At 41.6% G+C, this 15,215-nt stretch overlaps 1 protein-coding gene across 3 annotated transcripts in view; it reads left to right on the top strand.

Moving 5' to 3' along the window:
* The window catches only part of GLRB (glycine receptor beta), a 113,863-nt gene that overhangs the window by 50,934 nt on the left and 47,714 nt on the right, over positions 1-15,215 (top strand). For all 3 annotated transcript variants that reach the window (XM_056561969.1, XM_056561951.1, XM_056561960.1), the window contains exon 4: positions 9,395-9,462. In XM_056561969.1, the coding sequence (XP_056417944.1) occupies positions 9,395-9,462 (68 nt within the window). The remainder of the gene's footprint in view (positions 1-9,394; positions 9,463-15,215) is intronic.

The following is a 15,215-nucleotide window of genomic DNA, read 5'->3' as shown; positions in this document are numbered from 1 at the left end:
GTGACGCTGCATTGACGACGACGCGTAGGGACGCCCCTGACGTCATGGACGTCTGCTACGCACAGATGTCCGTGCACTATGGCGTCAATGCAGCGTCACTAGTCCAGGGCCGGCCCGGAGCTGAGAAGAGGGCCTCCTGGTCAAGATGGACGGCCCGGCTCACCCTCCCCACTGGAAGTCGGACGGTCCCTGCAGCGTAGATGGGCGACGATGGACGGCCTGGCCCATCCCCTCGCCACCCCCACCGGTATGCCTGCGATTTTTATTTTTCCCATCACTTGAGTATAAGCCGAGGGGGACGTTTTCGGCACGAAAAATGGTGCTGAAAAACTTGGCTTATACTCGAGTATATACGGTAATTCCACTCAGAAATTCTGGTGCAGCAGAATCCTGTTGCTGTCAATGGGATTCCGCTGCACAGAACACACTTTGGAATTTCGGCCGCAGAGCTTTTGCCAACGAAATTCCATTGTCTAAAGAATGATTTTGCTCATTCTATTGGCCGAATACCACACAGAATACATTGTGGTCTATGGGGACCAGCAATGTGCCTGTGGCCCTTATGCCAACTAATTTTGGTGCAGGCCACCCTCAGAATCTCCGGATGAAAACCTCAGTCTCGCCCACCTTTAGTCTCCAGGCGTGACAAACCTCCTTTACCATAAGAACTGTGAATTTATGGAACAGTCTACCTGAGGAACTGGTCACAGCAAAAACAGTGCAAGGCTTCAAAACAGACTTAGATACATTCTTAGAGCAATATAACATCGAGGCATATGTAGAAATATAGAATTACATTCCCTTCTCTTCATCTACCTGTATCTCTTCCCTTCACCTGCTTGGTTGAACTTTATGGACCTGTGTCTGTTTTCAACCATACTTACTATTTAACTATGATAATATCTGTATAGTGTTGTAGAATAAGTTGATGCTATATAAGAGATAGGTGTTAAAAGAAAAAAATACCATTGAGCAATATTTTATGTCATTATAATCTATGATTATATTTGACCATTAATCGCTTGGTCTATTAGGTGGTCAGCCAGTTTCCAAAGTTCACATATACATAGCAATTGTCATTTTTGTATTTTTACATCTGTGTAGCCAAGAGGGGGCCCAGCACACATGATCTTCTGCATCCTTTCCTCTGCAACTATCAGGAGTCCCTGGCTTTCAGACTCGCAACAGTTGCAGAGAGAAAGTGGAAGATCATGGTGATGGGCCCCCTCTTTAGTAAACAGGCTGCTGGGGGCACGTAGGATGCCACTGGACAGCTAAATGTGCTATCCCTTCTTTCAGGCCACAGGTAAGAAACAGGGAGAGGGGAATAGACCTTTTAAAGAAAGAACAAATAAAATTATATTAACCTCATTGAAATGGTTATTCATGAGTAGAAAAACAGATACAGTGACCCCCCGACCTACGATGGCCCCGACATACGATCATTTCAAGATACGATGGCCTCTCAGAGGCCATCGCATGTTGAAGGTAGCATCAACTTACGATGTTTTTTTATGTTGGGGCCATTGCATAAACGGCTATCCGGCAGCGCAGACTGCTTCAGCTGCCGCCGGATAGCCGTTTACGGTGCCCCGTGTGGTCCGCTGACGATCACTTACCTGTCCTCGGGGCTCTGGCGCGTCCTCTTCGGGATCCCCCGCATCGTCAGCGCTCTCCATCGTCGTCATCACGTCGCTGCGCACGCCGTCCCGTCATCCAATAGGAGCGGCGTGCGTAGCGACGTGATGGCGGCGACGGAGAGCGAGGGGGCCCGGCGACAGCGGTGGAAGGCGACATCCCGGGCAGCGGTGACGGTCCGGGGCGGCGGGGACAGGTGAGTAACTTCCTCTACCAGTGGTCTTCAACCTGCGGACCTCCCGATGTTGCAAAACTACAACTCCAAGCAGGTCCGCAGCTTGTAGACCACTGTCCTATACTTTACAGTGCACGGATCGCTCAACATACGATGGTTTCAACAAACGATGGTCCATTTGGAACGGATTACCATCGTATGTTGAGGGACCACTGTAATTTGTTCCACAAACAACACCACACCTATCGCCAGTTTGTGTGTGGTATTACAACTTGGCTTTATTCACTTCAATAGAACTGATCTGCATTACCACACACAACCATGTACAAAATTCTGCAGCAGATTAAATAAGCATTGGAGTTTTTCCACACAGAGGGCAGTTCTTTAAAGGGACTTTTGTCATTGGGACCCCAACAGATGCTTTCTGAAATGTAGATGTAAAAGCTGAATGTTAGTTCCATTTTGGAATTATGCACTATGGAATTTACCAATAGTTATTGTCAGATACTTGTGATTATACTATGTTATAAACTTTGGCTTTATTAGTGGATTGTTAGGGACAATTTGGAAATATAAAGCACAGTGTTTTGTGTTCTCTAAGTATCCCAAAATGGATTATTCCATAAAAAAACAGAGACCCCCCCACCAGTCACTAAAGCAGGGTTCCTGAGTACACCTATTCCTCCTCTCTCCAGTGAGAAGGAATTTGAATGGAGCATATACCGGTACTCCATATACTCCAACCATCAGTATATTATTTATTTTTTTATGTATAGTTGCATATAAGACAATTAACACAATTATAAAACATATCAAAGCAAGTGACCAAAAGATACCAGTGATATTTAAAGGGGTACTCCAGTGGAATTTTTTTATTTTTATTTAAATCAACTGGTGCCAGTACTTATTAGCAGCTGTATACTATAGAGGAAATTATTTTCTTTTTGGATTTCTTTTCTGTCACGACTACAGTGCTCTCTGCTGATACCTCTGTCCATGTCCGAAACTGTCCAGAGCAGGAGGAAATCCCCATAGCAAATGTATGCTGCTCTGGACAGTTCCTGACATGGACAGAGGTGTCAGCAGAGAGCACTGTGGTTCAGACAGAAAAGAAATCCCAAAAGAAAAGAATTTCCTGTGTAGTATATAGCCGTTAATAAGTAATGGAAGGATTAAGAATTTTTTAATAGAAGTAATTTATAAATCTGTTTAACTTTCTGGCACCAGTTGATATAAAAAAAAAAAAGTTTTCCACTGGAGTATCCCTTTAATGCAGCTTCTTAATACATTGGAAACATTTAGGTGGCAGATGCTCTGTAGTAAATGGTTACTGACCCAAAAAAGACAATCTGTGATGCCTGTACTTTCCAATATAGAGAAATATTGCTGCAGGTGGGCAGTTGTACTGTAATTGGACATATGTACCCTTGTGTCTAGTTAATAATTTACACGTTAAAACATTATTGCAGCATTTCAATACAAAACATTTTATTCCCTGATATATTTTTTAACGTAAGCTTCATATTTATATATTTATTTATTAAGTCTAAAGAAATTTGCTAAATATTTATATTGAAATTTGTTTTCAAAACACTTGACAATGATGTAGAAAATGTCAAAGCCAAGGCTGGGTTCACACTACGTTTTTAAACTACGGTTCCCGCATACGTTTTCTATGTTTTCTACGTTTTTAAAAGTGCATACTGTTCCGTCCGTTTTTATTAAAAAAAACATACTTTTTTGAAAATTCTGTCCATTTTTAATGGGAGCGGTCTTGGGTGGGGACTTTAGGATGCAAACGCGCATGTGCAAAGAAAAAACACATACGGTTTTGCCGTATGGAACCGTATATATGTGCATTTCCCATTGACTTCCATGTTAAAAAAAGGTATGCGGTTGCAATACGGTTTTAAAACTGGAGTCAAAACCGTGGTCAAACACTGTTTGGAGTACTGTTTAAAAAACGTATTGCAAGCAAACCGTACGCAACTGTATGCATCAGGGTGCATACGGTTTGCAATGCTTTGCCTATGTATACCGTTTTCAATACCGTTCCATATGTTTTCACTAATGAAAACGTATGCGGGAACCGTAGTTGAAAACCGTAGTGTGAACCCAGCCTAATGGCATTTACCAAAGCACCCAGTAAAGCCCATTGGCACAAACTGTACATATGTTTACCTCAGTTTTCAAATACATACAGAGGATTTTCTGACCGTTTAATAAAACTACCTCTATGGAAAATCACAACTTCATGAATGATAACTGGATTATACGTGCGGCCCTTCAATTTCATTGACCGCACTGTTTACACGGGGCAGTTTGTGGCTAAAAACAATAATTTTAATGCTCGCACAAAAGTTCTGATCAGCAGACAAACTAGTTCATCTGTTGGTCATCTGCTGATCGCTGGCCCTTTGACAAAGGTGATTTATCAAGAATGAGTATTCCTATGACGCAGGAGCATTAAAAACTATAAGGAATCAACACACAATGTTTATTAGAATATTGCTTACGTTTTTTTAATGCATTTTATTTGCTACACAATTGAGAATTATTAAAATAGTTAATCATCTCATAGTGATTGCTTATTGTATGTTTTATAAATAAAACTATTGAGTTTTTAGGACATAGGAACATCATAGTGGTAGAGCAAGAATGAAGGGCTAGTGCAAAGCGCAGTGGAAGAGGACTCCTTGCCGCCATGCTTTATATGATTGGTGAATTCTGTAACTTCACTGAATCCCTGGATCTTTTAGGGTCCATGCACACTCCAGGCAGAGATCCCACAGGTGGCTGGCATCGCCAGTGCCCATAGCCGACACTGCATCCTGTTCTGCATTCCACCGAAAGAATGAACATGTGCCCTATTTTGTGCTTCACACACCAATAATACCTCCGTTGTGCCCCCATACAGTAATAATACTGACTTTGTATACCCCACAAAGTGATATTTCCCTTTTGTACTCCCATAGGGTGATACTGCTCCATTCGATCCCCCGCAGGGATGGCTGCCCCCTTTTGCCCACACAAGATAATAATGTCATTCTTTTGGCTCCAGTTTGTCCCCTTTCGTAATTCCATCCCTTTTGCCCCCTAAAAGATTTTAGTGCCCCCTCTATGGGCTACAAAGTAATAATACCTTGTACACTTGTATTTCTTGACAGTAGTCTTTAAAGAACCATTCCGATGATTATTATTTTTTTGCTTATAAAGTGCAGCATAGGCTATTTCCCATGAATTCTCTGGCTTTGGCTGTAGCATTTGATCATTGTACCTGATCATCTTATCAGGCTGCTAGTAGGGATCGACCACCGATATTGATTTTTTTTAGGGCTGATAAAAATAAAAAATATATACATATATGTTTTCCACCGGACTACCCCTTTTTAAGTCCCTGCTTTGTTTTTTCTTCCTGCTGCGTCTCATGATCCCACATATCCCACCTGAGATGCAGAAGCTGAGGGGGATGAGCCAAATGAAGATTTACGATTCCGAATTGTGACGCATTGAAAAGCTCAATAATCGAATGACTTCCATGAAGCACACAGGCCTTTATAGGACAAGCTTCTTTATTTAATGCAATGTGGGAAATCGAGCCAGTCCTTTGTTAATAGTATTAGGATTACTGTAGATGGTTTTTCTCCAGTGTTGGCAGCATATATGAGCCTGGTCAGCAATCGCCCCACGTAAATACACCTGTGAGGGCGATGAAGGACCCAGGCATGAGGTAAATTATACAGAACAGCAGTATATTTGCTCTGTAAGTGTACTTGATGTTAGTGCGTGGACTGCAATCCACTGACAGTAATGTTCTAGTACAAATCGAGGTTGCTGTGGCAACCAGTTTGAGCACTACAGTAAAAAAATATATTTCTCTGAATCATACCATTTTCTGCATTGGCTTATTTGTCTCTATATACAGTAACTACAACCCTTTTCTGTACTGGATTTTTTGTCTCTACATACAGTACCTACAAAGATTTCTGTTTCTTGTGCTATATTCTGGATGTCACGGTTTTATGTACTGATGCAAGTTTAACAGCAAAATAAGAAAGTTCATGTATCTAAACCAGTAGTCTCAAAATGTGGCCCTCCAGATGTTGCAAAACTTCAACTCCCAGCATGCTGGGAGTTGAAGTTTTGCAACATCTGAAGGGCCACAGTTTGAGACTTCTGATCTAAACTAATGGTTTTCTCTGTAAACTCATGTTATTCCATGTAAAATGCACAAAGGGGTTTAGTAGCTATAAATACTGTATATAACCTTTTATATTTTCTCATTTTCATCCTTCCTGGTGCCAGAAAGTCAAACAGATTAGTAAATTACTTCTATTAAGAAATCTTAATCCTTTCAGTACTTATCAGCTGCTGTTATGATCCACAGGAAGTTCTTTTCTTTTAGAATTTCTTCCTTTCTGCCTGACCACAGTGCTCTCTGCTGACACCTCTGTCCATTTTAGAAACTGTCCAGAGTAGGAGCAAATCCCCATAGAAAACCTATCCTGCTCTGGACAGTTCCTAAAATGGACAGAGGTGTCAGCAGAGAGCACTGTGGTCAGACAGACAGAAAGGAAATTCAAAAAGAAAAGAACTTCATGTTTAACCCCCTTAACGACCACGGACGTAAATGTACATCCTGGTTTGGCGGGACTTCCCGCACCAGGACATACATTTACGTCCTGTGTATGACCGCAAGCATCGGAACGGTGCTTGCGTCATACACAGCAGGTTCCAGCTGTTAGTTCCGCGATCGTGCGGATGTCCGCCATTAACCCCTCAGATGCCGTGATCAGTACAGATTGCGGCAGTGCGGTACTTTGAATGGATGATCGGATAGCCCGCAGCGATGCCGTGGTGATCAGATCATCCAGCATGGCAGCCGGAGGTTCCCTCATCTGGCTCCTGCCGTTTCCCGGGGTCTTCTGCTCTGGTCTGAGATCGAGCAGACCAGAGCAGAAGATCACCGATAATACTGAGCAGTGCTGTGTCCTATGCATAGCACTGCACAGTATTAACAATCAAAGGATTGCTATAGATAGTCCCCTATGGGGACATAAAAAGTGTAAAATAAAAGTTGAAAAATTTAAAAAGAAAAAGTGAAGAAAAAGAGAAAAATCCCTTCCCCCAATAAAAATGAAAATTGTCCGTTTTTCCCATTTTACCCCCAAAAAGCATATTTTTTTTTTTTTATAAACATATTTGGTATTGCCGGGTGTCCATGCTATCAAAATATAATGTTACTTATCCTGTACGGTGAATAATGTAAACCTAAAAAAAATTTTAAGTCCAAAAATGCTGCTTTTTTGTCACATTTTATAAAAAAAAAAATTATAAAAAATGATCTAAAAGTTTTATATATGCAAATGTGGTATCGATAAAAAGTACAGATGACGGCGCAAAAAATAAGCCCTCATACCGCCCTATATATGGAAAAATGAAAAAGTTGCAGGTGGTCAAAATCGGGTGATTTTAGATTACTGATTTTGTACAAAAAGTTTTAGATTTTTTTTTTTTTAAGCGATACAAAAATATAAAAGTATCTAACCATGGGTGTCATTTTAATCGTATTGACCCATAGAATAAAGAACACATGTCATTTTTACCGTAAAGTGTATAGTGTGAAAACAAAACCCTCCAAAATGCGCAAAATTGTAGTTGTCATTTAAATTTCCTCCCTAAAAATTTTTTTGGGGGGTTTCGCCGTACATTTTATGGTAACATGAGAGATTTCATTGCAAAGTACAATTGGTCACGCAAAAAACAAGCCCTTATATGGGTCTGTAGATGAAAATATAAAAGAGTTATGGATTTTAGAAGGCGAGGAGGAAAAAACAAAAACGCAAAAAATTAAATTGGCCTGGTCCTTAGGGTGAAAATGGGCTTGTCCTTAAGGGGTTACATTTCTGGCACCATGTTTTCCAGTGGAGTACCCCTTGAAGGTAAACTGCTATTGGTTTTATGCTGCCTGGATCAAGGGCAGCATGAAACAGACAGACTCCTTTATTACAAAAGTCTGTTATAATTTCTGGAACACTGCAACGTTGTAGAGAAATGACCAGGAACGGGGCTCCAGAAAATCGATCTATCAATTAAGCCTGATAGGTAGAAGCGGACTGAGACCACCCCACTGACTAGAAGTCCTATTCCTGGGTGTTTTTTAAAACGTTGCTTTCCAGAGGGAATCATAATAAGCACGTCTGTCCCTTTTTCATGCTAACCGTGGTATGGGCAGCATGAAACAAATAACAGATTCCCTTTAAAATAGCTCAGACAGGTCTTCTATACTAGTATACCTAATGACAGTATGCTGTAGGATAGACTGGCAGATGCTCTGGAATATATAGATTTTTATTATTTAAATGGTCACTAAATAGAGGTGGGAGAAATGCGCACTAAAGAAGTTCTTTCCTGGCTCTAAACCATATGACCAAGAAGATAACTTGAAGGAAAACTGTCAGCCAGTTCACCCACACTAAACCAAATACACTGGGTTATAGTGTGGGTAAACAGGAGTCCATACAGAGGTCACTTACTTTTTTTTGCCCACTAAAAGCAGAGTTATGCCCCTGTAAAGTTCCTTTCTTCCAGTTCCGTTCCAGTGACGTGGAGACACATGTCCCCTGAGCACAGTGCTCTGTCTGCAGAGCGCATGCGCATGAAGATTTTACCCAGCTGCTGGATGCTGTGAATGGACTAGTACCTCTTTCTGAAGCCTTGCTACTTCCGACTTCCGGGTTGTAACGAGGGACTGGCGCATGCGCAATGGCACTGCGCTGAGTGAGAACAGTATGCAGAGCTCTTGCGTCATCAGGACATGTGAGCTGGGTAAAATCTTGATGCACATGCGCTCTGCAGACAGAGCGCTGCACTCAGGGGACATATGACCCCACGTCACTAGAACGCAGAGTTGAAGATAATGAATATGCAAACAACGGGGGCGGGCTTAGAAACTTCAGTGCGGGAGGTAGAGGCAGACAGCCAATGGGGGCCCCGTCTTGAAAGCGTGATTCATAGAAGTAATAAAGGAACTTTACAGGGACATAACTCGGCGGCCAGGGGTTGAAAAAAGTAAGTGACCCCTGTATGGAGTTCACCCACACTATAACCCAGTGTATTGGGTTTAGTGTGTGTGAACTGGCTGAACGTTTTCCTTTAATGCAATACTATGGCACTGTCTCAGTCCCATAGGCAAATAGCAGGGAGAGAAGTGCCAATCAAACCTTTTGATATTTATTTCCCATAACAGTGCCCTTTTATTATAACTATAGAAACTTATTCAACTTGCCCCTACCTTGGCATCCTGTCTTGGCTGCACCCCCGGATTGTGTAACCGTCCTTGCATAAAGAAAAGCTGCTAGTTGCATTCTGCAATATCTTGTGAAACCTTTTCATGTGGTGTTCCTTTTTTTTCACTTATTTCCATTCTGTTGCCGACTGCATAGAAGTGGATTGTGGACTGCATAAGAGAGGAGTGTGGAATCATATATGGAAAGGACATATTTGGGTTATATAATGTTATTTTATTTTTCACCCTTGTTTTTTTCTGTGTGTTTCCCTAAAGCTTTTCTCTACTTGTAGGTATTCCAGTCGATGTTGTAGTCAACATATTTATTAACAGCTTTGGGTCAATCCAAGAAACAACTATGGTAAGTATATGTTTTTAAATAATATTGCACATCACTAATATGTACGGTAATGATTTCTGTTTCTTCCACTGTAACAATAGAACCTATCATCCACAAACATCCAGAATATAGACAACAATTCCAAACTTTTGTTTTGATGTGTAAACTGGGATATATAATATATATATAATTTTTTATTTTTTTTAAAGCTATCCCGGAGAAAGAGAATATACAAACCCACGTGTGGGCTATATCCTAGACAGTTAAAGTGGGATACCTATGATAGAATAGTACTGGTAGAGAGAGTCATGCCCACTCGAAAATGAAAAAACTGCAAATAAAGGGTATATTTAACTGCAGGGTGATAGCTGGGAAAATAACTGATAAAATCCATAGCTATAGGACACAAAAAGATCAGGGAATTTCTTCAGTTTCTCATGTAAGCTTTAATTGGAAAAAACACAGTAAGTTAAACTCAAGCATCAAAGTTTTAGGCACGTTAGATACCTAGCTTTTGGGATTTACCCAAATCTGGGCACAGGTCTATTGTAGGAGGGTTGATTTTAAAGTGTACCTGTCGGGAACAAAAACTTTTCATATAATGTAGATAATACCATTATATGTATATTTGTAATATGCATTGGTTAAAACATTTGTACATTTTTGTCCCTACAGCTATTGCCTGTATGACTCTGTGAGGAGTCCAAATACAGGAAGTGTGGCTGGGCTCTGTACACTGAGGACAAGCAGGGCTCTGTGCACTGAGGACAAGCAGGGCTCTGTGCACTGAGGACAAGCAGGGCTCTGTGCACTGAGGACAAGCAGGGCTCTGTGCACTGAGGACAAGCAGGGCTCTGGGCACTGAGGACAAGCAGGGCTCTGGGCACTGAGGACAAGCAGGGCTCTGGGCACTGAGGACAAGCAGGGCTCTGGGCACTGAGGACAAGCAGGGCTCTGGGCACTGAGGACAAGCAGGGCTCTGGGCACTGAGGACAAGCAGGGCTCTGGGCACTGAGGACAAGCAGGGCTCTGGGCACTGAGGACAAGCAGGGCTCTGGGCACTGAGGACAAGCAGGGCTCTGGGCACTGAGGACAAGCAGGGCTCTGGGCACTGAGGACAAGCAGGGCTCTGGGCACTGAGGACAAGCAGGGCTCTGGGCACTGAGGACAAGCAGGGCTCTGGGCACTGAGGACAAGCAGGGCTCTGGGCACTGAGGACAAGCAGGGCTCTGGGCACTGAGGACAAGCAGGGCTCTGGGCACTGAGGCTCTTTGACATACTCCTAGCGCACCCAGCAGGATGACTGACAAGCCAGGAGCCTGCACAGAGCTTCCTGTATTTGGACTCCTCATAGAGATACACAGGCAATAGCTGCAGGTACAGCATTTTTTCACCCAAAAATATATAAAGTTTTTAATGTATATTACAAATATATATATAATAGTATTATGTACAATATATTAAAAGTTTTTTGTTAACAACAGGTACACTTTAAATTATTAGGAGGAACAAAAGCTTGCCTTGAAGTTATGGTTGGGAAAACATCTAATTTTAGAAAACCATAGCACTTAGAAAAAATTGCAAAGATGTGTGTCAATGCAATAATATTTTGGGCTCTTTTAAATGGGGCAGATTTATCTATTAACCCCTTCCAGCAAATGGATGTAAATATATACGTCCATTTTTCCTGTGACTTAATTAATGCAAATGGACCTATATAAACGTCCATTCCCGATCCCAGCGCAGCGAGCGTGCGGGCAGTGACCGGTGGCTGAGCGGAGCTCCGATCCTGACAGTTAACCCCTTCAGTGCTGCGGTCAATGTGACCGCAGCTCTGATCGCCGGTGACAGAGGGAGGGAGCTCCCCCTGTTCACCAACGGCGATGTTGCGATTACGGGTCGCCATTGGTTGCTATGACAGCAGGAGGTCAGATGATGACCTCCTGTCTGCCTGCTATGGAAGCCTGTGAGATCCAGGCTGGATTGCACAGGCTATACTGTGTGCAGCTGATCAGGTCATACTGTGCTGCAGTACAAATGTATTGCAACATAGTATAGCCTGTAAAAAGTGAAAAAAAATAATAAAAGTTCTTCAATAAAAGTATGATGGAATTAAAAAAGTGTCCCTTTCCCAATAAAAGCCATGTATTATCATAAAAAAAAGAACTACATAACTCATATACATACTAGATATTGCCACGCCCGTAATGATGTGTACAACAAAGCTGTAATGTAAATTATCCCGCATGGTGAACGCCATAAAAAAACAACAAAAAAGCACATAATTTGCCAATTTTAATACAAATAGCAGAATAAAAAAGATAGCATGTATCGCAAAAATGATACCAATAAAAGTACAGCTTGTCCCACGAAAACAATAGCCCTCAATCAATGGCATCGGAAAAAAAATTAAAAGTTACGGCTGTCGGAACCTAACACAAAAAAGCGAAAAAAATAATTTTGCTCATAAAAAGGAAAAAGAACATTAAAAGCTATATAAAATGGGTATCACTATAATCGTACCAACCCACATAATAAATATAACATCACTTTTACTGCACAGTGAACACTATAAAAGAAATAATAATAAAAAAAAAATAAAAAAAAATGCTTGATGTGTCGACAAAATGCAACACTTATATAAAGTACAATATATCACAAAAAAAATAACAATCTCCGAATTGCTCTGCTCAGGAAAAGAGTTCTAAAGTTATTACCATTTAAAGAGACACATGTCAAATTTGAAAAAAAAAAAGAACCTGGTCATTTAGGTAAAAAATGGGTCCGTCCTTAAGGGGGTTAAAATGCTATACCTGCATATTGTTTTTTTTTTTTTTTTTTTTTACCTTTTTAGTGGCATTATTTGCTTGCCAGATTTTTGTAAATCGGTTAAGGGGTCCATGAGCGCTCGCTCCCCCTGTCCAATACAGCACGTCAGATGACAGGGGGTGCTGCAGGAGAGACAGTGGGGGGTGACCAGCGGCGGGACCCCTGTGATCAGACATCTTATCCCCTATCCTTTGGATAGGGGATAAGTTGTCTAGGGGCGGAGTACCCCTTTAAGCCTGGATAGGCCAATGGCATAGAATTGATTTAGTACTATCGGCAAACTACTTTTACAGGAGGTAAGGAGAAGCCCACGGCTGCCATGTTAGCTCATCTTGTCCACCACAGCGCACTACGAAGGTTCCATTATGACCCTTAACAGCCTCAGCAGCTGTCATGCCCACTTTTAGGTGCCGTGATCGACAATAATCGCTGATGGCAAGCTTTAATGATCTAGCAGAGTATGAAGCTGAGCTTGTTTCATACATTGCTGATGTACTTCCTTTCCCTCGCACACAGCCACCATTCTGAATATGTATGGTGTTCTGTGTGAAGAGGTTAATATTAGTTGACAACAGAATTTCCATAAATCCAGTATTAAAGATTTAAGAAGATGGAGGAATAAAATAAATGTCCTTTCAATTCTAGTATCCTTGCCATCAGCATATATTGAATAATTCTCTAATGTAGATCATAGCCAGAATAAAGATTTAATAATTTGACCTATATGGGCAGGTATTATTTTCTTTTATTTTTTCACCAGTCCCAGCAATATAACAATAATTGTCACCATTTATTAACTTTATATTAAACTGTAGTAATGAATGAGGGACTAACTCTTTAAAGGGGTACTCCGGTGGTTAATTTTTTCGACTATATGGCATCTTTTTTGCAATATACATGTGTTATATGTTTTGGCAGCATGTTTGTGTTTTGCTTACCTGTTTGTTAGGCAGGAAGTTCTGTAGTTGAGAGTGTTTTCTTTTAATGTTGTCCACATTCGGCCATGTTCTGAGTCTGTTGTGGAAAAGATGTCACAGCTTTTTTTTTTCTCGGTCTGCATGAGAGGAATAAGCCAAGCCCCCTCATCTCATCCAGCTGAGTACACAGCTCCTCACCTCCCCTCCCCCTGCTCTGTATTCTAAGGACGCAGGTCTGCACAGGAGAAGGACCTCACAGAGAAGATAAGTGTTATCTGAAGGGGAGGATGAGAAGGGGATGTATGGACTGCAGGGGAATAAATCTCATACTGGGAATGATCTCTATATGTGAAGGGGGAGGGGGGGACTCCTGAATGACACAGCATGGGAGTTGTAGTCCCTGTTGTGTGTGTGTGTGTGTGTGTGTGTGTGTATATATGCTAGAGTTTACAAACCAGTGTGCCTCCAGCTGTTACAAAACTACAACTCCCAGCAGTGTTTCTGGGAATGATCTCTATATGTGAAGGGGGAGGGGGGGACTCCTGAATGACACAGCATGGGAGTTGTAGTCCCTGTTGTGTGTGTGTGTGTGTGTGTGTGTGTGTATATATATGCTAGAGTTTACAAACCAGTGTGCCTCCAGCTGTTACAAAACTACAACTCCCAGCAGTGTTTCTGGGAATGATCTCTATATGTGAAGGGGGAGGGGGGGACTCCTGAATGACACAGCATGGGAGTTGTAGTCCCTGTTGTGTGTGTGTGTGTGTGTGTGTGTGTATATATATGCTAGAGTTTACAAACCATTGTGCCTCCAGCTGTTGCAAAACTACAACTCCTAGCATGCCCAAAGGCTATCAGGGCATGCTGAGAGTTATAGTTTTGCAACACCTGGAGGCACCCTGGTTGGGGAACACTGGTGTATGCCCTATAGACGTGTGGTGAACTACAACCCCCAGGAGACTACAGAGGCAGCATGCTGGTGTTATACCACAGACTGAAGACTCCTGAATGACACATGCTGGGAGTTGTAGTTCCTTTTGTGTGTGTGTATGCCAGTGTATCCCAACCAGGGCTGAGTTATATTAGTGTGCTATGTATAAGGGGGCTGACCCGGGAAAATAGTAAGATGGGTAAAGGGCGGAACAAACAAACCAAAAAAAAAGAGCCGCCCCAAACCAGCAAGGCATGTGGCATGCTGGGATTTGTAGTTTTCAGCACAGCAAAAAACAGGAAATAGAAGCAAAGATAAGAAAAAAAAGTGTGGGGGGGACAACAAAGAGCGGAAATAGAGTCGCCTAAACAACAAGAATAGAAAGGAAATAAAACAAATAGGGTAAGTCACAAACGGAAAAGCACGTTGACAACCGGAGTACCCCTTTAATAAGCAGGGTGACACTTACAGTGGGGCAAAAAAGTATTTAGTCAGCCACCAATTGTGCAAGTTCTCCCACTTAAAAAGATGAGAGAGGCCTGTAATTTTCATCATAGGTATTCCTCAACTATGAGAAACATAGGCCTGCATTTATCATTGTAGGTGTAAGTGAAGAATTTTTTTACACCTTTTTTTGTGTGTGCTGGTAATGTGTAGGAGCACCAAATGTATTTAATGGTCACAGGGCATTTGATAAATTTTGTGCCGGTCACAATTTCTGATATTTCTCACTTCACATACACCAAAGTCTGGGCTAGTGTAGTTTTAGAGACTTTTCTGTGGCTTTGCGCCTTTTCTCAAAAAAGAAACAGTTCATAAAACCCTTCCATATCATGTGTATTGCCAAAATCAGTGGATTGCAACTCAAAATCAGCAGAAATGTGTAAACCAAAAGGCGCAAATAAACCCTGCTTGCGCCTTTTTTGCACCTTTTCTAGACACAACAAACTGTCTAAAGGCAATGATAGAAAAAAAACATAAAATCACATTGTCTGATTTTTAAAGAATTTATTTGCAAATTATGGTGGATAAATATTTGGTCAATAACAAAAGTTCATCTCAATACTTTGTTGGCAATGACAGAGGTCAAACGTTTT

Source organism: Hyla sarda, chromosome 1 (genome assembly GCF_029499605.1).
Source record: "Hyla sarda isolate aHylSar1 chromosome 1, aHylSar1.hap1, whole genome shotgun sequence".
Classification (NCBI taxonomy): domain Eukaryota; kingdom Metazoa; phylum Chordata; class Amphibia; order Anura; family Hylidae; genus Hyla; species Hyla sarda.
Note: the sequence above shows the minus strand (reverse complement) of the source record. Positions and strands in the feature narration are given on the sequence as shown.